Here is a 27,071-nt window from a genome sequence, read left to right as displayed (position 1 = left end):
AGAGAAACTGCAGTTCAGGCAATCGCCATTTTGGATCTATCCCCACGTTGTTGCTAAAATGCAAGCGCTCTTGTATTGAGCCGAAATGATGTCAGTTTCCCCATAGCCCTGTCTCAATTTCATTTTCCCTCCCACCCTGTCTCCTAACGATGGCGTCTGGCAGTGCAGGTAGCAGGGTCTCCTGCGGGAGAGATTTGAGTTGTGTTCCCGAAGTGGCGGATACCCTTGCGGCGGTCGCCAAATTAGGGTAAGCAAAGGTAGCCTTCGGTACTGTAACAAGGCAAATTATATCTACGTTGTGGCTAAAGGAAGTGAAATATGCTCAGTTTTAAGATGGCTCGGCTAACGTTAGGTCGCTACACGTGATGCTCATGAGCATTTGCTAACTGTTAGCGGCTTCTTCAGATTTGCTTTTATTTCACTCATGTGTTTGCAAACCAGTTTTGGGCAATAACATTCGGATTTCTTTTGAAACCTTTATAACACCTGCAGAATAGATTGAATATTTTTATTGGTTCGTCTTAATATTTAATAGATGTTTTTGAGTGGATTAATTCAGTCTTGTTGATGAGACATTCGTTTTCCAGCACAAAAAGTGTTGCAGAATTATTACTGAATACAGACGAATTACAATTTACATATGTTCAGTTATTATTCAAAGAGGAGGCGATTAGAAATGCGTAGATTATATTTAAATATTTTAAAGATCTGGCCTCATTGACTAATGGGATTGTAACTGTATTTATACGCTTTTTGTTTTGTAATGCCACACAAACTTGTTTTTTTTCGAACTAAAAATATGTACTTAAGTGATTCCTAAGAAAGGACCAATAAAGTCCAAGACAAAATTGGAATACCCCTCCTCTTTAATGACGTTGAAGACTTAAGGCGTTTACATTTACATTTGTTCATTTAGCAGACGCTTGTGTCCAAAGCGACTTACAAATGAGGACAGTGGAAGCAATCAAAATCAACAAAAAGAGCAATGATATATAAGTGCTATAACAAGTCTCAGTTAGCTTAACACAGTAAACGTAGCAAGGGCTTTTAAATAATATAATAAAGAAAAAGAAAACAGATATATTAGAAAAAGAATAGAGCAAGCATTTACTTAAAATACCACCAGTATCTGTTTTCTTTGTTTGGTCTGTTTGTCTTGATGCATATCATTCTGTCCTATAGCTTTGATTTCCTGTGCATGCCGCTTTTCCACCCGCGGTTCCGAAGGGAGTATGAACTGGACCCTGCTAAGTCACGGCCCGGAGCCCAAACACGCTCTGACCTGCTGTTATGTGGCAGAGGTGAGATATGAGAAACTCTGTGCATCTATTCTACATATTCACTCATGCAATACTGCCAGTTGAGGGGAAAAAAATGTTTCTGAGGTTTAATGGGATCATGTCATAAGTAAGAAAGTGAAAGTTCAATGTCCTTTGAAAACATGTAAAACACATTGGAACTGTTCTAGTCCAGAAATATTTTTTGTTGAAGCAAAACATCTGCATATTTCTGATGTCATATAGAAAGAAAAAATACTAATGCACATCAACATTATCTATTATATAATATATCAATATATAATATATCATTGACTATTTGGTATTCAGAAACTTGTCCCGCCAATGATGGTGAGATAATTTAGAGGAGGTCAAATAGATAGTATTAAGACCATTAATGATGAGAGTAAAATACTATAAAATCACATTTCACATTCAGAGACAGACTTAAAAGCCATCTACTGAAGAATAGATTGGGGGAAAAAAAGGGTCAGAAAGAGAGTGGAAGGTGGTTATGAAATCTAAATCATGGCACAAAAACGAACTTAACTAGCTTTTAAATGAACTCGGGAAAAAATTTAATAATGATTAAAGATCGTTTGATAACACCCTTTAACCCCTCTGAAGTCGATTAATGCGTATACGTGTTATGAGTCATTTTCTCCCGATAACCCCCAAAAAGAACTTAAATTACACTTTTAAATCACAATGATTTTCATGATAGCTTGACGCTTACTCGCATATGACTTTTACCAACAAAAAGTGTCTTAGAAAATTTTAATCGATATATTGTTTTCTGTAAGTGCGTAAACAAGATGATTTTCACATAATTTAGAAAGAAGAATTCTAGGCTACAAGCTCCAGTTCTCAAAAGTCCTGGGAACCATTGTTCTGTATGTGTTTAATTGCCTTATTTAAGTGATTTCACATTTTTAGTTTTTCACTAACCACGCATAACATTTTTTTTTCTCAAAAACACAATCATGTACATGCATGCATTTCACATATTATTATAGCCCAGTTTGTGCTGATCACCGTGAGATTAGACTTCAGCCATTTAGATGTTTATAAGAAACTGAAAAAAGCACAAATGTCAGGCCATGACAAAACTTCTCCAGGCCCCAAAAATACCCTTAGATTTCTAGATTTAGATTTTTTTTTTCTTTTTTATTATTAAAGACTAAATAGCTAATGTGTTCTCCATTTTCTTTGTCCATGATACTATGATAAATGCAATTACATTTACAGAATTACATACACTTAGACGTTAAGATTATATCTTTGTAATAAGATGTCCATTCTTTCTTTATTAGATTGGAACACTCTTATCGTGGGAAAGCTATCACCCTGGATTGAGACAGACTCCGAGTTGACCACAGAACGCAGGAATTCAGAAGCAGTACGTTCACAATGACTTGTTTATTATTATTTTGTAATACACTATATATTTGAGGTCCTTATTTTTATTTTCAGATAATTTAAATATATTCCTTGTCTGATCTGAAAGATATTCTTAATTTGCTGTAACCTATTGTTGTCACAAATGATGCATACACATGTACAATATCCAGTTGGGTGTTTGATAAGTGCTTCTTCAAACACCCTGCAGTGTCATTGTAGCTGTAATCAAGAGTCAGATGCAGACGAGGGCCATTTATTGGAGATCTGCCCAACAAAGAGGACGCCGTTCAGATTTGTTGTTTATTTTGATGTGATCACTCCTTCTAATGCCTTTTGTGCCCCTGCTTCAGGCACTGGTTCAGGAGCTCAGTTTCTGTGCTTATCTGGGGCTGCCAGCTTTCATGATCCCCCTAAGTGGTCCACATTGTGCCAACCTGGCTCGAATCCTGCTCAACCACATCCACACGGGACACCACTCTTGCATGGTAATGGCAATCTGTAGCATAGAATGAAAACAAATATGCTCAGAACACAACATTATTTGTTTATCTATACACCAAGGGCCCATCATTTCCACATAATCTTCATTCCTGCTGCTTCCTTTTCTTTTGTCGCTGATGGAAATTTAGTGGTGCGAGTAGACCGTTTATCATTTTAACTTGCCGTCCATCTGTTATTTAAAATAATACTGTGTGCATTATCCATGAAGTGATGAAGTGATCTGATCCTTTTACAGTATTTATTGGGCTGTTGTTTTAATGCATTAATGTGCTTAATTTATATATATATATATATATATATATATATATATATATATATATATATATATATATATATATATATATATATATATAATCACAAAAATATTAAGATGTTAAGCAGCAAATCAGCATATTAGAATGATTTCTGAAGGATCATGTGACATTGAAGACTGAACTAATAGCTTCTGAAAAAAAAACTGAAATAAGCATCACAGAATGAGTAACATTTTAAATTATAATTATATTTTACAGTATTGCCTTTTTAATTGTATTTTTGATTAAATTAATACATTCTTTGTGAGAGATTTTTTTTTAAAAACATTGCAAAAATTTTACTGAACTTTGAAGTGGCAGTGTTTCCTGTTACTAGAAAGTAATTTATTAGAAACATTGGTACAAAATACAAAGACGCAACCTCTGTTCCCATAAGGTTACAGTATAAACTCAATTATAATGCTAAGCCACGTGTAATGCATCAGTGTGCAAGCACAAACAAATCCATTTGCTTATTTTTTTTGTCAGTTGGTTGCTCTTTTATTGGTTGTAATGCTGCTTGCTTTGTTGATTAGGAATTAATTAGTTCAGTGTTGATTGTGTTTTTAATTACATAGTTTTGGATACGCGTTCCACTGTTAGCTCCCGAGGACACGCGTGAAGATCTCATCGAGAACGAGCCTTTTAAACAAATGGATGATGGCAGCAATGATGAGAAGACCTGGACATGGTGAGGGAGCTGAAACAAAGCCATTTGTTCAATTAAATAAAGATATTAAATATCTAATTAAAACCTCTCATTAAAAAATGAATACGAGTGTTTTTTTTCCTCTCCTAGTCCATATTAGGGTCTGCTGTGTGATTAAATCACTCAACTACATGGAGAACAAAGCAGTCTTTGGCCTCTGTTCATTTAATTTCCCTTTTCCTCTTCAGGTGGCACTCATTCAGAACACTCTGTGACTATAACAAGAGGATTTGCCTTGGTAAGTAAGTGAAGTGCTTATAATGAGATATTTAGTGGTGAATACTAAGAGTTTTAGAATTGTTTTTTTCTTTGTAAAGCTATTGAAATTGGAGAAGACCTGCCGTCTGACACACTGATCGACAAGTGGCTTGGAGAGCCAATCAAAGCAGCCATTCTCCCCACCAGCATATTTCTAACCAATAAAAAAGGGTTTCCAGTTCTTTCAAAAGCCCATCAGCGAATCATCTTCCGCCTCTTCAAGGTAAATGGTACCAAGTTATGTCACATTCATTCTGTTCAGGGAGGTGATCTAACAGTCTGGGGTCTCCCTAGCTGGAGGCTCAGTTTATTTTCACAGGGGAAAACCGCCACAATGAGAAAGATTTGCGCTCGTACCTTCAGTATCTGGAGTACCTCAACCAAAACCGTCCTGCGCCTAATGCCTATGAGCTCTTCGCCAAAGGCTATGAAGATTACCTTCAGTCACCACTGCAGGTCTGTCTGAAAGGATAAATGTTTGCCGAGTGAGTTTTTCAGCACAGAATTGATTCTTTTGGTTTCAGTTATGCTAATGTGTTGCCTTATTGTTTTTCAGCCTTTAATGGACAATTTGGAATCACAGACGTATGAAGTTTTCGAAAAGGATCCCATCAAATATTCACAGTACCAACAGGTGAGTTAAATGTAGTGTTTGGGGTTCTCTGTTACATTTATTCATTTAGCATTTAATTTGTTAATTTGTAAGGAAATGCCCTAGCAACCACATAGAAATGTGTTAAAATGTGTTAAAAGCAAACGTTTGAACATTCATATACATTACTGTTCAAGAGCTTGGGTCAGTAAGATTTTTCCCACCCTAAAATAAACTTTTATACAGCAAGGGCACATTAAATTGATAAAAGTGACAGTTAAGGAAATGTGTGTGTATATATATATATATATATATATATATATATATATATATATATATATGTATGAAAATAAATATTTCTTGAGACTTAAGCCCGAAGACTGGAGTAAAGGCTGCTGAGTATTCATCTAAATAAGTTGCATATTAAAATATCAACCAGTTCTTTAAATCGTAATAATGCTAACTGTTTTAACTGTGTTTATCCTACTGACTCATAACTTGTGAACAGTAGTGTAGCAACACCCATCAATCACTGTAGTGAAGGAAAGGCACCACTTGAGAAAACAAAACAAAAAATGTGAATTGTTTTTCCCAACAGGCTGTATATAGATGTCTGCTGGACAGAGTTCCTGAAGAACAGATAGAAACCAATGTGCAGTAAGTGACTTCACACACTTGTCCCAGTGTCCAGTTGTCAGTTCTTAATGAACTAGAGATTGTGGAGATATGCTGTTTTGTTTGGCAGACTATGTAAACACTGAGTTTTCTTTACAGGGTTTTGATGGTACTAGGTGCAGGTCGTGGTCCACTGGTAAACGCCTCGCTTCGCGCTGCAAAACAGGCTAAGAGGAAACTACGCGTATATGCTGTTGAGAAGAACCCAAATGCTGTTGTCACGTAAGTAACTTCATCAAAGTGTGATTTATTTTTTATTATTCCCCACCCTCCTCTTGATAATTCAGTACTAGAACTGAATAATTTTTTTATGTTTTTGAAGGAAGTCTCTTACAATACAGCAAAAATTTAATTACATTTAAAAACACTTTCCTGTTTTAGTATGTTTGAAAATTAAATTTATTCATGTGATGTAAATGCTAAATTTTCAGCAGCCATTACCCCAGTCTTCAGTGTCACATGTTCCTTCCGAAATCATTCTATGCTGATTTGGTGAACAAGAAACATTTAGTCTGAATATTATCATCTTATTTCTTCTGTAGAAAATTGTGCTTATTTATTCAGGATTCATTGATGAATGAATAGATTAGCAGTAGAAACAACTAGTTGTCTGTCATTTTTCATATATATATATTATTTTAACTTTTTGAATAAGTAAATGTAAGTACATTTGTTTTCAGATGTGTTCATTTGATTTCAGGTGTAATTTTTTTTTTTTTTTGGTAAATCAGCAGCCCTTTGGTGTTCCCCTTCTCTTTCTCAGGCTGGAGAACTGGAAATTTGAGGAGTGGGGTGATCAGGTGACTGTTGTGTCATGTGACATGAGGGAATGGACGGCTCCAGAGAAAGCAGACATCATTGTGAGCGAGCTTTTAGGGTCATTCGGAGACAATGAGCTTTCACCCGAGTGCCTTGATGGAGCACAGCAGTTCCTCAAAGGTTTGATATGAAATCAGCTTTGTTTTTTCTTTTCGAATTCTGTGATTTTTGATTTGCTCTATTTTACATCTTTTGATCAGCTCATGGATGTTTTCCTTTTTCTTTTAGATGATGGCATAAGCATTCCCTGCTCTTATACTTCTTTCCTGGCTCCGCTGTCCTCCTCTAAACTTTATAATGAAGTGCGTGGGTGTCGGGAGCGAGACAAAGACCCTGAGTGCCATTTTGAAACACCGTATGTTGTCAGACTACACAACTTCCACCAGCTTGCAGACCCCAAACCCTGCTTCACCTTTGTACATCCCACCACAGGTACAAGATCATGCAGAGACCGACACATGGATGCCACAAAGACCATATGTACTGTGAAACCCCCTTTCTATGAAGCCACTAACTTTTGATCTTTACCCTTTACAGATATGAATAATAACCGGTATCAATGTCTACGATTCTCCATTGGGTGTAATTCAGTGCTTCACGGCTTTGCTGGATACTTCGAGGCCACACTCTACAAAGATGTCACACTCAGTAAGTATTTTGTAGTAGCAGTGTTTGTGGCACACAATGTCAGTTTTCAGCTTGTTTCACAATGTAAGGCTTGCGTTGTTCATAAATTTACGCGTTACCACAGGGCAATTGAAAATCATGTACATAATGAAAACATTTACTTTCCATCCAAAAAGTGATTAATCTACACAGAATACTTTAAACTTTAAACAAAGTGTTGAAATGATCTGTATTGAGTGTTGTTTCTTGCTTTTTGTGACACTTTTAACAACTAATATCCCTTTCTTCATGCTTGCAGGTATAAAACCTGAAACACACTCTCCTGGGATGTTCTCCTGGTTCCCCATCCTATTCCCTTTGAAAGTAAGTTCATGAAAAACTATTTTGCTTTTATAAATCTGCTTTTGAAGATCGCTACAGATACTGACATGGCATTAAAATCTGTACTACTACTATATTTTTGTACTAAATGAGCTTACACTACACTACTTATAAAAGTAATGAATATTTTTATTCAGCAAAGTTGCATTAATAAAAAGGGACACTTTTACATTGCTACAAAAAAATCTATTTCCTATAAATGCTGTTCTTTGAACTTTCTATTAATCGTGGAGTCCTGAAAAAAACCTTGGTTTCCACTAAAACATTAAGCAGAACTATTGCTTTTCCAACATTGATTATAAATCATATAATACATTTTCTTGTAATACCTTTTGGTGTGAACGTCTGCGACAGACATAAATACTGTTAGCACTTTCAGCAAGAAAGGAGCCAGCTAAGCACTGTCAAAGCGTGGCATTTTATCGACTCCACAGTTAATGCACTGAAGTGTACAGTCACGTTGGGAGTGTAATCCTAACACCTTTTTTTCCCCCCTCTCTCTCTTTCTTCCCCAATGCAGCAGCCGATCCCGCTGTCCTGTGGGGATAGCGTGAGTGTGAGGTTCTGGAGGTGTAACAATGGAAAGAAGGTCTGGTATGAATGGGCTGTGACTGAGCCTGTGTGCTCTGCCATTCACAACCCTGCCGGGCGCTCTTACACCATCGGCCTGTAGCAAGACTCACATGCTGACATCTACTGACACATGGGGTTACACTGACTTGTTTTTTGTCTTTTTTTTTTTTAATAAACAGTCTGATTTTCAGTCAAGCGGCAGGTTTAAATATCTTGTTTCAAGGGCCATTCTACACTCAAGGAGATCATTCACCATGACAGCTATGTATCTTTAGCCATTTCTGTAATGTTCATAAGGATGGAAATTAAAACAGCACTTATGTGAGGTATCCTTTAAAGTAATGTGTGATATCATGGTGCTCTTTCTTAGTTCAAACTCCTCTGATATTTCAAAAATATAGAAATAAGACAAAAGCTGTTCATTTTTGAATACTGTTACTTCTAGAACTGATTATGTGAGTCTGGAAATCTGTTTTGTCATTCTACATTATACATCAGCCTTATTTTCCAATTGTCCACCAGTTCCCTGCAAATGCCCCATGATGAGAATAATCATAGTATGATTTCCCCAGTTAGGAAACATATTCCATACTTTTATATGGTTTCTTTTTTCCTGTTGTCATATAAGGTGAATAAAAAAGGTGCAAAATTATGTGATCTTTCTCTCTGCTATATTTGATCAACTTCCCCAGGAAGAACTCACTCCATTTCATTAATCTACGAGTCTAGGGGTGTTGCAATATACAGTTATTAATGATAACCATAATATATAAAAAAATAAAAAATAATTAAAGCTTGATATTGTGTTAATATCACACACACACACACAATTATGTCGTAAATAATCCAGTGTCAGTATTGACACTCCAGTATTGTAAGTGGTGGTATTGCACCTGCTAGGAAGCAGATTATTACATGAAAAAAATTAAGTTAAATGTTATGAGTCTAACAAATTAAATGTTAAAGAATCATATTTATGACATGATGATAAAAAGACAATTATTACATGAAAAGTGAAAATTGACTAAATGACTTCTCAATTAGAACTTTTCGGTCTCATAATTATAACTTTTTGTCATAATGATTATTTTTAGTCGACAGTAGGTAGTGGCAGTATTGCACCTAAACTCTCATTCTGTCTGCAGGAATAGCGATTAACACAAAACATTTATTTGTTTATTTTTATGTACAGTTATGTGTGATTATTTCTTTTTATCATTAATCCTATCATAATTTCATACTAAGACTTAAAAGATCATCAAAACTCATGAAACAAAGTCATAATTGACGAGTCAAAATAAAATTCAATGAAATGAAATTTTAATTCTGCTTTATATAAAAATTTCCTTTTTGTCTACATTTCTGTTATAATTTTTACCTTTTATCTCTATGTTTTTTCGTATCTCATGTTTTCAACTTTTTAACTTTCAATTATGACTTTTTGCCATAATTATTTCATATTCTGTATGCCCTGTGACTTTCGTAGTTGAGCCAAAGTTGCTGTGGGACTGGTCAGGATGCTCAAACAGAGCCACTGTGTTTACATGAACATTTAAATGCTGAATAAATTAATAAAATGTAAATAAACATCAAAATATCTTTTGGGCAAAGAACAGTCACATTAGATGTTTAATGTATTTTAGAGACAGAAGTAATCTGTACCTAAATAGTTATAGGCAGGTAACCATCAGCGCTGATTTAGTTTTCTCTGTTTACTCCTGAACACCAATTAAGAGAGCACAGCTTGTAAACAAGAAGATTTCTCCACAACTTTCTGCCAAGACATCTGAACCTATCATTGAGGGGAATTTTCCCAAATATCCATTCAAGTACCATTGATTGTGATCCTTGTCTTCTTGGTGAGAAACTTTGGAAGACACCACAAAAGGTGATTGCTTTATCTAATTTAATTATGAATGTAATTTGTGTCAGTGACTTCTACCATTTTTATACAGATATTCTGAAAAAAAATTTTTTTTGGAGTTACATTTTACAAGCCAATGTGTTGTTTAGGTCATTGTTAAAATGTGCCAGTCGGATGAGGTGGGCTTCCCCAGCTGAGTCTTGGTTTCTTCTACTTAAGCTGGGGACACACTACATGACTGCTAGGCTGATTATAAATGAAATTTGGTCTTGAGGATGGATTGCGCCCAGTCTGGCCAGTTGAGCTCAGTCGCTGTTTGCAGTCGGGAGAAAAAAATATCTGGCACAGATATTATGTCACATATTGTGTGGTGTCTAAATATTAGATCTACTTTGATCATCTTAGGGAGTTTCTTGGCACTGATACTTCAGGCAGCTCACAAAGATTATTGAATTGCATGGCTGACTGAGAAGCTTTGTTCTTTTGCCAGAGAGATCATTTTTGTCACATGGGCCCATAGAAAACATAATTGTGGCCTTTTGAGTGCCTGAAAAAAATTGTTACAGCCCTATTATGTAAGTATATGTGTGCTGTCTATATTTACAAATGAATGTTCAGATCATAATTTATCAAAGACTTCCAAATATTATATATATATTAAACCAAAAATGTTCCCACCTCTATGTGGAGGCTCATTCCCAATACATGAGAAAAAAACAAACAGTATTGTGATGTACCAAGTCGGTCAAATTTGATAAAAAGTCATGGTTTCTCAAACTTTTTTGTCAGCGATAACTTTTTCACCTAATATATTTACCTGCAGTATCGCCTGAATTTTAAGGTAATAAGTTAATAATTAAGTCACATTGCATGCTTTCAGTTTTCTGATGTCATATGACATGCAGGTGAACAATAAAAATCTATTTTAGAATGTTTTTTATCTTGATTGTTGTTATTGTAAAAATGATTTATGTTTTTATCTAAAATAACTACAATGCTTGTCGTGTAATTTGAACCCACAATCACAAAATGGACTACAATTTGTATATATAGTTTTTTTAATCACTTTTTATTTTACCTTCACTTAATTGTAAGTTCACTTTTATTTTATTTTATTTATCCCCAAGCATTTGACCGACTTTATTCTTCATTCAGTGTAATTTATAATTAGTTTTCCTTGTAGTACTGTTAACTTGGATTAACTGCTAACAGTGCAGTCCATAGTGCATCTATAGTCATATTCAACATCACACTTAAACGAATTTTACTTATATTTCACTGATATTGTTTTCTATATAGAACAGATTTGTCAGCTCGACTTGTATTTATTTTTTATTTTGGTTGCATATATGACAATAACTCAGTCCAGCATTATTTTTGTTCAGTTGCTGTTTACCGAAATGTTTATATAAACTACATGTCTTAGCTGCAGTCATAAATAATAAAGTTATATTTTTCTTTCAAATCAACCTCACCTTAAATCACCAAACAGTCAAGTTGAGTTGTTTCCTTAAAATTTATGATAATAGCACAAATGTATTATTCCAAACTGTTTTAGTTCTTGACATTTCCATAACATGTGCCTTATTTATTTCTGCACTATCAGCATAAAGTTGTGGGCATTTGAAGATGTGCTGATATAAATAATGGCATTTCATAGAGAGTGAGATATGTGCAATTTTTCTGAGAGCTCATGAATGCCATGATGAATGAAATCAAAAAGAATTCAAAAGAACAGCATTTATTTGAAAAAGAAATATTATGCAACATTATACATGCCTTTACTGCATACTGCATCCTTGCTGAATAAAAGTGTGAAAAAACATTTGAATTGTTTCATATATATCTGTATCGAGATAGATGTATATTATGCTTTCCTGCAGTAAATGTAATGAGAAGAAATTCAAATGAATATGGCATAGTTAATACAACTTTTTCCATTCATTTAGACAGTCTTTACATATTCATTCAGGCACAGCACATAAAATGTGTCCTGTCCTGTGTCTCCAGGTCATTTTTATTGGTTGGAACCAGAACATGCATTGCACTCGCTTTCCTCCAGGGCTCCTTCGCTTATTCAAGCTGGAACTTTCTTTATTATATAAGAGAAGAGCTCATTGACCCCTACAGGTACATTTCCATCTGTCAGGGAAAATGGACAGTAAGAGAGAGTCATTATCACAAAATAAAAACATTAAAATAATAATTACTGGAAATAACTCCAGATGTTTCTCTGGAATTATTTTACACAATAATTGTCTTGCCAAATATGTGAAATATGAAAAATAAATAAATAAAAAACAAGTACCAGTACCTTTATGTAAGGATTTCATGAAAGGATATTAACACATTAAATAGAAATAACACATTATTTTCCCCAACCCTAAAACAAATATAAATACAAATACGCTGTCATGTAAACTGTCATGTATAATGTACACCATAACCACATACACATTGTTTTACCTCGTAACTTGGTTCATCTGAAATTAATTGCTGAAAAATGTATATCGTTTTTCTCCTAGACTGCATTGAAACTGAATGGAAAGCATTTTAAGACAAAAAGTTTTGCCCAAGACTTACACTCGTGCCTCATGCAACCTTCATCTCAATCCTTCTAGCCACTTTCGTCTATGTATTTGTGAATATTGCATATGTTACAGCTATGAGCCCTCAGGAACTGATGGCCTCCAATACTGTTGCTGTGGTGAGTTGCTCTGCTCACATAAGCTTAATGAGTTCTTCCTTCATCAGGAAATTAAACCGCCTATTCATCAGTAGATCGGACTGACCCATCTGACGTTTTTGCCTTCTTTTTCTCTTTAATCTCCATCAGACCTTTGGTGAAAAGCTGTTTGGTGTGATATCATGGATCATGCCCACCTCTGTGGCTCCGTCCTCCTTCGACGGGGTTAATAGTTCACTTTTCACATCATCTAGGTCAGTCTTGATGTGGTGTTATTTCTCAAATACTCATTCAGTTTGCATTACATTTTAATGTCAGTGGATTTCTTTGTATCATCAGGTTGATTTTTCTTAGGTTATTCATCATTAAGGCATTTTTAGCTTCACCGTAACATTTTTTCACTGTAGAAAGCATTACGTAATGCACGGTTTAAAGTTAAAATACCTGAATGATTTGTTTCTCACAAATGCATTAATTAATGCACTTTTATGATGTTACTCTCATTCTGATGGCACCCATTCACTGCAGAGGATCCACCGGTGAGCAAGTAACTCAAAATTCCTCCGAATCTGTTCTGATGAAGAAACAAACTCATTTACATCTTGGATGGCCTGAAGCTGAGCAAATGAAAAAAATATCTGTGTGAACTATTCCTTTAAATAATCTAAAAATTGTTGATTTTGTAAATGGTATTGAATGTGTTAGTAGGTGGTTATATTCAAATCAAATACTGCTTCATCGGCCAATCAAGGTAAGACTGAATCCTAATTACTTTATTTTGTACTTTTTACAGCGTTAAACCTCAAGAGCTGTCGGATCTCAGCATTTGCTGTGAACAGTAATGATGTATAATTATACATTTTCTTTTTTGGGTGGGGGTAGGGGGACTGTACAATTGTAGTCCTTTACCTTAATCAACAGGTCTCACTTCACAGGTGAGCTTTGCATGGCCAGTAATTTTCCTGATTTTCTGGGCATTCCTGCTGATCATCTCTTTGTACTCGGAGCCTGTGGTGTGTGGCATAAGTCTGGCCATCATGTTGTCAGGTGTTCCTGTATATTTATTTGGCATCTATTGGGAAAACAAGCCCAAGAGCTTCAACTCATTTGTTGGTATGTACAAATATCAGTTATATTTGCACTAAATGGATTGTGAATAAAGCCTACTGAGGCTACTAAAGACACTCCATCTGCTGTTGTCTGTCTACATAGCTAAACTGACACACTTGGGGCAGAAGCTGTTCGTGGTGGTATATCCCTCTGAGAGCAGTGAAGATGGAAATGAAGACAAAGAGGAAGCTGGATAGGTTTACAGGAAGTACATTTACTGATTCATTAATGTATATTTATTCATCAGCTAAACTTAAGCAGTTTGAGTCTGGTAGGTTTTGAAAATGCAAAACAAACATGCACATAGTGTGGAGAATAATTTGATAACTAAAAAAGTGTTTTTCGTTTGAAAGACTGGCCTTACACATTCTTGGTGAAATACTGCCTCCCATTGGCAAGTTTAGTAGATGCACTATAAATATTGTTACTGTCACTATTGGGGATGATTTTGTATTTTAATATTAAGTATATTATTGATGTTCTCTTGAACAAACTCAGATGTTTGTATTCCCCTACGTTTTATTCTCTATTATGAAATGGTTGAATTAATATAAAGATAAACAATGTTTTGCATTTGTTGTGTGCGTGTGCGTTCACATTTCAGACTTCTTGAAAATAAATTATGACCCAAAACAACACAAACAGCAAATAAAGAAAGAGAGAGAGAGAATGAAATCTGAATTGAATGTGTGTTATTTACCAGCATGGAATCTTGCCAGCAGGGAAAATGTCTGTAATTTAGGAGTAAATGGGAAGAATAGCCTGCTGTGTTATATAACCCACCACATCCCACACCCGGGTTTCATGTTGGACTAGGACAAAACACGTCCATAATTATGTTACATTTTTGGCCTTGAATTTATAATAGTGAAGGGAAGGTAAACCACTATTTGTCAATTGGAGAACTTACTCTTTATTTTAAACCGACCCATTTCAGCACACAGGCCTTTATCAAGGTAAAAGAAAATATGTTTAGAGAAAACTATTTAATAAAGTTAAAAAATGTAGGTCAACTAATGTAGTTAGTATTGACCAGAATGTGTGACAACTACTAGTTAGAATACATGATATACTGTAATACATTATACAATGTCTTATTGTTCTACAGGTCCCACAGTGTTTAAAACAGTATGACTTTATTTCACTACAGTCATGTCCATTCTTCGGAAAACAAACAAGTTCTTCCCCCAATCCCCCCAATGCACAGTGCTGTCTAAGTACAGAGTTCAGCTCCTGAACAAACAATGGATAAATGAATGTCCAGGGAAATTAAAAAGTAATATTTTTACTTTACTTATTACTTTCTGGCAGCATTAATTTGTTACACTACTAGTTATATTACTTTTCCTTCACGACCCACAGAACTTGTAATTGTGTATCTTCCCCATTAAATTCTTCTAAAATGTTACTAACAATAAAATTCTGCCTCATCATTAGACCAAAATCTACAATGAATGGCTGTCAGAAGTTTTTACAAACACTCAATGATAGCGATTTTAAGTAAACGTGTCATATTAATTGTCATGTGTAGCTAAAATTTCTGTTAGCCATATGAAATCATATTTCACAAAGTATTTTATCAAAAGAAATCTCATAAGTTCATAAGATTTAAGTATAGTAAAATAATTTATATCAGGATCAGAGGGGTATGGGTGGACAAGCCATGTAATGCCAAATTAAAGTAATGCCATAACATACCGTGAACATACACATCTGTGTTCACATCACCTTTTGTCCTGACAAAATCAAATCAAATGGCAATATTTCCATCCCCTGAATAATAAGCTTATCCATAGTCAAAGCTTTCCTGATGCACTGGTGACTTCATGTGCTTGTGAGAGTCATGAAAATTAAGAAAATAATCTAGGAATTGTTGAATTTCAAATCAGTAGGGGTTTGAGACGTCAAAAGTAACTTACAAGCTGTTTTATGGATGGTAACTGTAATATTATTACTGAAATCTTAATAGTAATTAGTTACACTACTTACTAGTAACTGGTTACTACCCAACACTGTTCAATAGTAGTACTTTTTCCTTTCTAGTTACAAGTAACTATTGCTCTATTGCCACAAATTGTCATTTTTGGTAATTTAATTCTATGGATGTGGTTCAGATTTCACTTCCTAATAACAGATCTTATTCCAGTGTACCTTCCTGTTTTTGAGAGAGTAGTATCTAATTTGTGCCAGTTTCTAGAACCAAAAAGTTACACTACCTTTTTTTTCTCCCTGAGAAAATTAATAGACTACTTTTATATAGCAAGTGTGTGAAATACATTTTTTATGTTACAAAAAAATTCTGAAAAAAAAAACCCCAAAACAAATGTATCTCAGTTTTCACAAAAAAAAAAAAAAAAAAAAAAAAACAGAAAAAAAAGTAGTAAGAATTTTTATTTATTTATTTATTTTGAGTAGGCCTACTAAATCCGCATACTAGAATGACTTCTAAGCTTCTCAGGGATCATGATACACTGAATACTGGAATAATGGCTGCACTTAAACAATTTAAATGACATATCTGATCAAGTAAATGGAGCCTTGATGAGCAAAAGACTAAAAACATTACTGACCACAAACGTTTGCACAGTAGCGTACTAGTAATTGAAATGCCGTAGGTAGGCCGATCAGCAACAGCCAGAAAATTATATTAGTTATTTTAAGGAATAAACATTCAGACGGCGTGTCATACTCTGCTACATTCATTGTATAATTTACCTTAAAAAAATATACGAAAAATCAGTAAATAGTGTATGGGCCCTTTAAATACACACTGCTCACAAGCATTTTTCCAGTTCCAGAGCAGTTGGACAGGAATGAATGGCACACCCGGATGGCGGAAGTTGCGCTTGTACTATGAGGCTTATGGACACATTTGTAAATACTCTTACAGCGTAAAGTTACTCGTACGGTAAAATCCTCGTCTGGTTACCAACGGTTACATCGCAAGGTTAAACGGCGGAGGAGGAGCGGATGTAGGCACTGAGCAGCTGACAGCTTCGGCGATTGAGATTACTGCGCTGCCAAAAGGTAAGACGATGAGCGCGAGATCAGCTGCTGGAACATCAGCCGACTGAAACACAGGTTGACAACACTCGAGACCTGAACAAACTTGACTTGCCATAGAAAAGTATAAGTATTACTCAATTTAACCACAAACATATGCTGTGCTCGACAAAAGCAAGAAATGTTTCTATCTTTTGCAAACGATGAGAGCGACATGCAGCGCTAATTTATCGCAGTTTTCATGTGTTTCAAGTCTTTCCTGTCGTAATCGTTTGACTGTTGACGTTTCATCACTATTATATTGCATCTGATTGGGCTGCACACACAGCGTTTGTGTTTGAAGATGGTGGACTTCGCAAACTGTCTGTAAATGAACACATGGACTGCGCTGTAAATTATATATGATGAAGGGTGTATTAGATGTCAAAACGATAATGAGATGTGCAATGCGTTTTGATGATAGGAACGTACGTCACAGCGACTGAAGGCCGCGATGCGCATGCGGGCATGAAAGTAGTCCGCCTGGGAAAATCTGAAGTGAAAGCCGGTGTAGCTATGTTCCTCACCTGGAGAGGAAGTAAAGTGACAGCCCCAAATATTCTATCAATTACTTTTAATTTACTCTTCATTTACTTTTCAATTACAGAACATTTTTTTTTAAGTTTTGCAGACCAAAATAATAATAAAAAATTCGAATCTCTTTCTTCGTTCTTTTGAACTTCGTATTCATAAAAGAAAAATGTATTACGGTGTCTACAAAAATATTTGGCAGCAAAATTGTTTTCAACATTGAGAATGATACGAAATGCTTCTTGCGCACGAATTCATCGTATTAGAATGATTTCTGAAGAATTATATGACACTGAAGACTGGAGTAATTAGCATGGAGTAATCTTTACTGTATTTTATTTAATAAATGCAACCTTGAGCATAAAAGACATATTTAAAAAAACATATTTTAAGTCCATATTTACTTAGAAATAGTTCTTAGTTTAAGTGAAACCAGGTAAAACCCACCTTTGCAGTTAATCTAAAATAGTAATTGAAGTCAGGTTTATTTACAGATATGCAAATGAATCAAGCACCAAGAAACTGTCAATGCAAAGTCCATGCTTTGTGTGGTTCCTCTTTCTGTTTCTATGAAATGCCTCTCTCAATCTCTCTGATTACAGATACAGTCATGCCTTCCTCAGTGCGTTTACAGGAAATGATCCGGGTCATCCGAAGTGCCCGGACGCAAGGTGAGGAGAGGGGCATCATCCAAAAAGAGTGTGCGGATATCCGAGCACAGTTTCGCCAGGGTGACAATGGGGAGCGTTCACACAGTCTGGCAAAACTACTCTACGTGCACATGCTGGGCTACCCGGCACACTTCGGCCAGGTAACTGTCAACGTGTGTGTGCATCTGTGCGATTGCACTGATGACTAATGAGGTTTTGCATCTCTGATTATGGATACATCACATTATACCACCTCATTTATTTCTTGTCTATACATCCTTCTCTTCCTGTGCTCATATTATGTTTTTTGATCATCTTTTCACCTGTTCTATATCTTTATATGATAACTTTAGCATTGACTTCTGCAGATGGAGTGTGTACGTCTGATTGCCAGCACCAGGTACAGCGAGAAGCGGATTGGTTACCTGGGTGCCATGATGCTCCTAGATGAGAAGCAGGATGCTAGTTTACTGATTACCAACTCTATCAAGAAGTAAATACTATAAATGTTTTTAAGCAGAATGCATTTTGTAATTTAATGTATTTATTTATTTATTTCCAAATAATAGCTTGCCGAAAATAAAAATTTACTTCCTGCTCAAGCCATCCAAGATACTGTATAGATGAGTTTGTTTCTTCATAAGAACTGATTTAAAGAAATTTAGCATTACATCGCTCATTCTCCAGTGGATCCTCTGCAGTGCATGTGTGCTGTCAGAATGAGAGTTCAAACAGCTGATAAAAGCATCACCATAATCCACAAGTAATCCAAATGACTCCAGTCCATCATTAATATCATGTGAAGCAAAAAGCTTTGTCTTTGGAATAAACAAATCCATCATTATGATGTTTTTAAACTTACAACCGCTTTTTGGAAATTAATTCTGATCCAAAAATCCATTCGTGAGCAAATAATGTAATGCAAAATTTGAAGATGAAGAAACATGATGGCTTAAGTATAAGTAAGTTTTCAGCAAATTAACATTTTTGAGTGTACATTTAAATAAATGATTAAATAAATGTGCTTTTATTTTATATAAACACATTTTATTTACTTATTTTTTTTATTTGCTTTTATTTAATTATAATTCTAGTTTTGAATCCTTATTCTGACTGCCCATTTTATCTCTGTTGTAGTGACCTTTCCCACAGCAGTCAGTATGTTCAGTCTCTGGCTCTGTGCACTCTGGCCTGCATGGGTTCAGCCGAGATGTGTCGAGATCTGGCACCAGAGATTGAACGGCTCCTCAGGGCCTCTAATTCTTACATCAAGAAAAAGGTCAGTTCATGACATTTTATGTCTATAAACTTATAGTTTATGTCATGTCAGCATCCAAACTAACACAATCCTGTTAAATGATGTTTTATTTGTGTGTACTGTTGATCATGATTAATTATTTAGGCCACGCTGTGTGCCGTCCACATAATAAGAAAGGTCCCAGAGCTTGCAGAGATGTTTACTCCTTCAGCAAGGTCTCTGCTCTCTGAAAAGAACCATGGTTAGTGTTTCTTTTTGCAGCCTGTATATAAACATAAAAAATCATATTATGTGTAGTGTTTTTAATATTATTATATATTTTTTAATATAATTGCCTAAATGTTTCCACAGGGGTTTTGCATGGGGCTGTAGTTCTTATCACTGAACTGTGTAAGCATAATCCTGGCACTCTTGATCAATTCCGCAAGGTAATTCAAGTGAATTTTCTCCAGAACCTTTTGTTTAACTACTCCGTTATACAGACTTTTTTTTTTCTTACCATTTCATTAGGCTGTTCCTGAACTGGTTCAGATTATGAAAGGTCTTGTGACATCCAGTTATTCTCCTGAGCACAATGTAGCTGGTATCAGCGACCCTTTTCTACAGGTCTTGTTGGTTACAGTCGAACTCAATATCACTCTTTATTACAACACACTTTCTATATTTTATAGTAAACACTCTAAATATTAGGGTTTGATTGGTCTCTCTCTGTCCCTCAGGTTCGGATTCTTAGACTGCTGAGAATCCTGGGTCACAATAATGACACCGCTAGTGATGCCATGAATGACTTGTTGGCACAGGTACAACAGAACAAACACACCCTGTGTAATGTCGTTATGTGTATTTAAAGCAGCTTGATCTTGATGATTCTTATGCACAGGTGGCTACAAATACAGACAGCAGTAAGACTGCAGGCAGTGCTGTGCTGTATGAAACAGTCCTAACTATCATGGACATCAACTCAGAGAGCGGGCTCAGGGTTGGTTACAATTTCATATTCAATTTTATGTTGAGTGGGGATTGATTTAAACTGGAGCGTAAATTTGTGTAGATTATTTTGGGACTTAAAATGCATTTAATTTATCTCTTTTAAGGTGCTTGCTGTAAATATCCTGGGCAGATTTCTACTTAATAATGACAGGAATATTCGGTAAGTTTCTTCTTTATTTTAATGCTTCAATATTTAAAATACTTAAAATCTTAATTCAATTAGATCTAATGGTTATTTTATGATTTAACACCACATACATTTTTTGGTTCACTACCGCCGTGAACCGATTGTACACTTTATTTACTTACTTTAGTAATTTATTCATTTATTTACTTTTCAGCAAGGATTTATTAAATTGATCAAAAGTGAGAGTAAAGACATTTGTAGTATTACAAAAGATTTATATTTAAAATAAACACTACTCCTTGGAAGTTTCTATTTATCATCAAATCCTGAAAATTTTTTACAGAATCCACATAAATATGAAGCAGCATGACTGTCTTCAACATTGACTAGATGTTTTTTGACCACCAAATCAGCATATTATAATTATTTCTATGAGACTACAATGATGTCTGCTGAAAATTTAGCTTTGCCATCACAGGATTAAACTGAATTTTAAAATAGAAAACATTTATTTGACATTGTTATAATATTTCACTATATATTTTTTCTCTCTCACTGAACCCAAACTTTTAAACCGTAGTGAATCTTCAAATTTAGTCAGTGTCCTTTTGGAATAAGTGCAGATCTATTTCAGAATTATGTAATTTTTACAGGGGTCATATGATGTTGCTAAAAAGAACATTATTTTGTGTATGTGGTGTAATTAAATATGTTTATGATGTTTAAGGTTAAAAAATACACATTATTTTCCACATATTGTACATTTATTGTTTCTCCTCTATGCTCGCCTTTCTGAAACGCGTCAATTTTTACAAAACTCATTGGTCTGAAAAGCGAGGTGTGCTCTGATTGGCCAGCTATCCAGTGCTTTGTGATTGGCCAAATGCCTCAAGCGTATGACGGAAATGTTACGCCCCTTGCCATACTGTGATGCGTGTCCCGGTCAGAACACTGGCGCTACAAGACAAAAACAATAAAACCTCTTTTGGAAGGCCAAACAAAGTATTTTCGCTTTCACAATGAAACAGCGTCTTCACCACATGGTGCCGGCAGGAACAGCAAGAATAAAAGTTACTCCTTTTCTTTGAGTGAACATTTGGCCGTTTGTGTTTATTAAAAATGTGTTTTTAATATTTAAATTTTTTGTCTCCTCTAATCCATTACAGCTATATTTCAATGACATCTCTCCAGAAGATAGTGCAGACGGACCACAATGCAGTGCAGCGGCACAGAGGCACCATTGTGGACTGTCTGAAAGACCAAGACACCTCAGTGAAACGGTACTGTAAATTCTAAAAAGTGAAGATTCATTGAAATTACAGACATATACAAAGGGTCGTGTAATTACAGTTATTCTGCTCTGTTTCTTTTGCAGTCGTGCATTGGAACTGTCACTTGCCCTTGTGTCTGCTGTGAATATTCGCTCAATGATGAAGGAGCTGCTAATTTTTCTTTCAACCTGTCCCCCAGAGCTTCGATCTCATACCACTTCCGGCATCTTCAACGCCGCTGAAAGGTATCATCAGTCCTTTGTACTTCATATCTACCTGTTAGTTTCATCTATTATATGTCTGTGGCTCGGCCGTGTTCATTTGTCAATGTGTCTCTCCTACTGAACACTTACATCTGAGCAAGTGCCTCTCTTACGTTTGCTCTCATACAGGACAATGTCCAGTGATTTGGTTTCTGTAAAGCATGCCTACCTTTAATATACATCCCCATCATTTCATTAACTGGCAATGTCTGTGTACTGTAAGCTAATTAAAATTCATGAGCTCAAGTCTTTGCTATTTTGTGAGGTCTCAGCACACCATAATTGCCCCACCCATTCTAAAACGCTTGAAGTAGGAATCTCAATATATTTCCATTGTCTTCTTTTTGTTTTTTGTGTTAACTTATCTGTCTTTGTGTATGAGGCAAGTCACAGGCACTGAATAGCACTGGTTTTTGTGTCTTGGACAGGTATTCCCCTTCTAAGCGCTGGCACATTGATACCATCCTGCATGTACTCACCACGGTAAATAGCCACTGCTACGCAACCAAACCAGTTATATACCTTCTAAAATATGATGAAAAGTCATCCCCTTGACAAATAAACAGTGTAAAATCTGATCCTAGTTCATTCAAAAATGTCATAATAACAATCAACACAATATTATTTTAGTACAATGTTAACTCACATTTCCATGCAATGAAAGCAAATGGTAGTATTCGATTGGTGTGCATTATTTAATCTCTTCTGAAGCCATTCTATAGCTTTGTATGATGAACAGACTTTAACCTTGTTTGGTAGACAAATATGCAGACAAATATATTTTGCTATAGTCAATAATTAGGAAATGGTTATCACAAATTAAGAAATTGTTCCTATGACTTATAATAATTAGTTTCCTTGCCACATTGTGCTAATAAATTTTCTTGTTTTGGTTTAATTAAAATGATAGAAACACAATATTTCTTTTTCCTCCGTTTGTCATGTTCAGGGCTTTGTAAAATGAGTTTGAACAACACGAGAGAGTCAGTTATTTATATGTATATGATGTACACCTCTCTTAGGCAGGGGGTGATGTAAGAGATGAGACTGTGCCCAACCTAATCCAACTCATCACTACTGCATCTGAGCTTCACTGTTACACTGTTCACAAACTCTATAGAGCACTTGTAAAAGATATTTCACAGGTAAGGATACTTTTATTTGCTTATTGGTCTGCAAACAAAATGACACATGTGAAATGAATTCTGGAATCTTGTGTGAATGTGCCATGGGTTTTGGCCATTGAGCATCTATGGCCACTGAATACAAAATTTTTAGGTTGTTGTCCCATTTTCTCAAGCTTTTTGGATTTATATATGCCCTTTGTACGTGCTTGCGTGTAATAGAAAGTTTATCTTCACAGCAGTCCTTAGTCCAAGTTGCGTGCTGGTGTATAGGAGAATATGGAGACCTGCTGCTTAAGGGCGAGTGTGAGGAGATTGAGCCTGTGCAGGTAAACCGATATGAAGATTATCACACTCTGTATGAAATTACCATGGTACTAATAGCTGATGCCACCTCTTTACCTCCAAGGTTATTATTTTGTAAGGATAGAGTAAATTGAGTTTTGGGCCTTTTCTGTTGCTAGGTGACTGAGGATGACGTCCTGGATGCCTTGGAAACAGTCCTACAGTCTCACATGTCATCGCCCGCAACCAGAGGCTTCGCTCTCACTGCTACCATGAAGCTGAGCACTCGTATCACAGACAATGTCGAGTGAGACATGCTTTTATCAAATAAACAGAATTAAAAAATTATGGATGAGCCAATTCAGCCAATCATTTTTGACTTGCTTTTTCTTAGTATATCAAAAATAAAACACTAAAAAACAAGTGCTACAAGTGAGTTTAGGTATCACAAAATCTCATTTTGAGATCTGCTAAAGATGACTTTTAATGGTGTTATTCATTTTTTTTTAGATTTACTGTAGCATTCAGTTGATTTAAATGTGACAGTAAAGACTTTTTCGTTGTAAGAGATATTAGATCTATAATAGATGCTATTCTGATGAATTTCCTATTCATTGAAGAATCTGAAAATTGAGCTTTGCCATTGCAGGAATAAATAACATTTTTAAAATCTTTTAAAAATATACAACTTTTATTTTAAATTGTAATTATATCTCAAAATCTTTACTGTATTTTTCATAAAATAAATGCAGCTAAGTACAGCTAAAAAAGGCTGATAACAGTTATGGTATCAAATACGTATATCCCTAGGGGAAAAAAATCACTCACACAAACATAATTTCTTTTTGTACTTTATCTTTTTCATCTATATGTTTTTTGTTTTTTCTCAATCAGCCGAATCAGAAGTATTGTCAGTAACTACAGCAGCTGCATTGACCTGGAACTTCAGCAGAGAGCGGTCGAATATAATGCACTCTTTAGGAAATATGACCACATGAGGTACCGCCGTGTGTTTTCACAGCATATTAGTGTTCATTAAAAAACATGCATGAATGGTGCTGCTTTTCAATGTTTACTCTCAGAGCTGCTGTATTGGAGAGAATGCCTGTGATGGATAAGAACTCACCTGGTCACACTAATGGAGACACATCAGGAGTTATTAAGGAGACTGACCCATCCAAACTCAAACCAGTTGAGGCAGGTTTGCTCTCAGAGCCAGCAAGCCAGGTAATAATCATAGGATATTGTATTTAGACATAGAAATGTTAAACAATAGTTAAATCTTTTTTTGTATTTAAACGTGTATTCAAAGGTGTGTGACCTTTTGGATCTCTTGGATGGGACTGACACACCTCTTCAGCCCAGCCCTGCCCCAACAAACAATCCAACAACTACCTCTAGCGCAGATCTTCTTGACCTGCTGGGAGGACTGGAGCCGGCACCAGGTGGGAACATAGATTCCTAAAGAACTCCCCATTCCTCCAGCTGCATTTTTATTTTTTTTACCCTGAAAGCTATACAAGTTTGGGATTATAAAGATAAAAAAATGCATTAAATGGATATAAAAATGGCAGTAAAGAAAACATTTACAGTGTTACAAAACGTATCCATTTCAAATAAATGCTGTTCATTTGAACTTTCTATTAATCAAAGAATAAATGTGTCACGGTTTCCACAAAAATATGAGGCAGAAATGCAGAAACGTTGTGTTTATGTGCATGTAGTTCTCACTGAGACAGTCTATGAGAAGAATGGATTGAGCCTGAAGATCCAATGTGACAAACAAACAGATACCGAGGTCATGGTCACCCTTATTGGCTCGAACTCCACTCAGAATGACATCACCAACTTCACTCTTCAAGCAGCAGTGCCAAAGGTCTGTACCTGCTCCACTTTCACACCTAGCCCTGTTTTAGCACACACAAGCATGAGATATTCATTTTTTTAGCAGCCATATTAACAGGTCAAAGCATTCACACTGTTCACAAATATTATTACTGCTTTGAACACTTTTTTTGCTATATGCTGCACTTTGAGCTCAGGGAAACTCACTAAATCCAAACTACAGTATTTAAGTAGTTTATAGTCTGTACTTCAGAGTTTTGGTTCCGTTCTGTGTACATTAATAACTATATGGATGTAATGTGGTTTTCCACATGTATCTTATATTTCACAGTAAGTTTTAGATTTATTTATTTAATGGCATTCCCGATAACCATTTTATAATTTATGGCATGTATTAAAAACAATTACTGTTATTGTCTAGTTACCTTCAGTTGATCACATTGTAGCTTTGAAGATTTTTTCCTTTTAAAACCCCACTATTTTTAGAACCCAAGATGATTTTTATCATCATTAACCTGGAAAATTGGTCTCTTGATTAATAGTTCTTTTTAATTTGCTTAAAATCTCCTTTAACATACAAAAACCATTTAAAAAGTGCTTCATGTTTTGTGTAAAGGTGGCCTTACTATTTCTATTTTATTTTTAAAATATCTATTTACGCGATCAACATATTTCAGAAGCCTTTGGATGCTATCATCTCTTAAAAACAATAATATATCGCCCTTTAGAGTGTTCAGCTGCAAATGAAGGCTCCGAGTGGTAATGTGATTCCAGCACATGGCCTTGGTCAAGTCACACAGACTGTTGTACTCAACAATCCTAACAAGGCAAGTCTTATCTGCTTATTTTTATGCAGCTGTCTTACTGAACCAATCAGCACTATTTATGCACAAGCTTGACTATACTTTTACATTGCCCCTACAGGTCAGTCTTAAGATGCGCATCCGAGTGTCTTACTCAAATCAGGGTGCAGTGCATCAAGACACAGTACAAATTGACTCCTTTCCTAGCCCAACCTGTCCCCCATCAGTCAGCCCTTTGTGACAGACCTACACGAGTCCAGCATCTCCATGACTGTATTTTCCACTAAAATGGAGATTCAAGGAAATTGGCAGCTGTCTGTCAACCTCACTATCATGGACTAAATGCTGTCCCAGCACAGATTTGATACAATGGGTTTTTATGTTATCTTGGTTTGAATTGTCTTGAACAAAGTGTGGTTTCATGTGCTGTCATTACTGCACAAAATAAACAGTCAAATAAATGTACACTATCATTAGATTTATACACTGTCTAAATAAGTTGAATACCTTGCTGATATCTTCATGTGTACCTCTGTAACTGATTCTGGGAATGAACAACATGAGCTGAGAGGTCAGTTCCAGAGCTCCAATTGTGTTACTGTTATCAAGCCTTTCTTGTCATCATTTATTCCCATTTTACCTTTTCCTTTCAAAGTCTCAATATATTCCTGGAGCACCATTGTATCATTTTATTGACAGTGAATGTGAACTAACCATCTCACATTTTGAGAATGTACCATTCAAATTTCTCAACCTCATTGTATGTGTGAAAGCACAAATATCCATTTATTCATTCTTTCATCCTAAGAAGAAAAAAATACAATAAATAATATATACGGTATAATGCAGTGCATTAAAAAAAATGAGTTTTAGGAAGATGATGGTTTAGCCAGTTGTAATGATACAACATGGCTTTAAGAGCCAGGATTGTTTGTTAACTAAAGCCTTTGTGACCGTGATTAAAACCATTATACTTAACTAAACCACTTTTGTTACCTGAAATAAAATATAAATAAAAACTCAAATAAAACTTATTTTATTTGAACCAGTTGCCATAGCAACATTTCTCATTTTAATTTAGTTTTGCTTGATGTACGAAACTAAATACAAAGACAT

The 27,071-nt window shown here is 35.4% G+C and overlaps 2 protein-coding genes across 2 annotated transcripts; both read left to right on the top strand.

Annotated features, from left to right (window-relative positions):
* Window positions 1-33: 33 nt before the first annotated feature.
* LOC113119990 (protein arginine N-methyltransferase 5-like) lies at window positions 34-8,758 on the top strand. Its single transcript, XM_026289789.1, has 16 exons — window positions 34-247; window positions 1,183-1,301; window positions 2,591-2,676; window positions 3,029-3,163; window positions 4,051-4,163; window positions 4,370-4,419; window positions 4,499-4,662; window positions 4,734-4,895; window positions 4,996-5,073; window positions 5,630-5,688; window positions 5,806-5,928; window positions 6,470-6,645; window positions 6,754-6,957; window positions 7,063-7,173; window positions 7,451-7,515; window positions 8,054-8,758. The coding sequence occupies exons 1-16, from the start codon at window positions 150-152 to the stop codon at window positions 8,204-8,206; spliced, it is 1,896 nt and encodes a 631-aa protein (XP_026145574.1). The 5' UTR covers window positions 34-149; the 3' UTR covers window positions 8,207-8,758.
* A 7,785-nt stretch (window positions 8,759-16,543) lies between these two features.
* LOC113119957 (AP-1 complex subunit gamma-1-like) lies at window positions 16,544-26,796 on the top strand. The gene is made up of 22 exons (XM_026289724.1): window positions 16,544-16,793; window positions 17,942-18,150; window positions 18,358-18,482; window positions 19,127-19,268; window positions 19,392-19,488; window positions 19,599-19,675; window positions 19,758-19,853; window positions 19,967-20,047; window positions 20,128-20,226; window positions 20,342-20,397; window positions 21,531-21,644; window positions 21,740-21,880; window positions 22,327-22,381; window positions 22,921-23,043; window positions 23,262-23,351; window positions 23,487-23,614; window positions 24,202-24,306; window positions 24,390-24,534; window positions 24,620-24,752; window positions 25,032-25,183; window positions 25,881-25,979; window positions 26,077-26,796. The coding sequence occupies exons 2-22, from the start codon at window positions 17,950-17,952 to the stop codon at window positions 26,194-26,196; spliced, it is 2,379 nt and encodes a 792-aa protein (XP_026145509.1). The 5' UTR covers window positions 16,544-16,793; window positions 17,942-17,949; the 3' UTR covers window positions 26,197-26,796.
* The last annotated feature ends 275 nt before the right edge of the window (window positions 26,797-27,071 follow it).

The sequence above is a fragment of the Carassius auratus genome, chromosome 2 (assembly GCF_003368295.1).
Source record: "Carassius auratus strain Wakin chromosome 2, ASM336829v1, whole genome shotgun sequence".
NCBI classification, from domain to species: Eukaryota; Metazoa; Chordata; class Actinopteri; order Cypriniformes; family Cyprinidae; genus Carassius; species Carassius auratus.
This window is presented reverse-complemented; position numbering and strand designations above follow the sequence as displayed.

Coding starts and splice junctions, on each gene's coding strand:
- LOC113119990 (XM_026289789.1), top strand. CDS start 150: ATGGCGTCTGGCAGTGCAGGTAGCAGGGTCTCCTGCGGGAGAGATTTG. Junction 4,663..4,733: donor TCATCTTCCGCCTCTTCAAG/GTAAATGGTACC, acceptor GGGTCTCCCTAG/CTGGAGGCTCAGTTTATTTT. Junction 5,929..6,469: donor AACCCAAATGCTGTTGTCAC/GTAAGTAACTTC, acceptor TCTCTTTCTCAG/GCTGGAGAACTGGAAATTTG.
- LOC113119957 (XM_026289724.1), top strand. CDS start 17,950: ATGCCTTCCTCAGTGCGTTTACAGGAAATGATCCGGGTCATCCGAAGT. Junction 20,227..20,341: donor ACTCAGAGAGCGGGCTCAGG/GTTGGTTACAAT, acceptor ATCTCTTTTAAG/GTGCTTGCTGTAAATATCCT. Junction 24,535..24,619: donor TCTCAGAGCCAGCAAGCCAG/GTAATAATCATA, acceptor GTGTATTCAAAG/GTGTGTGACCTTTTGGATCT.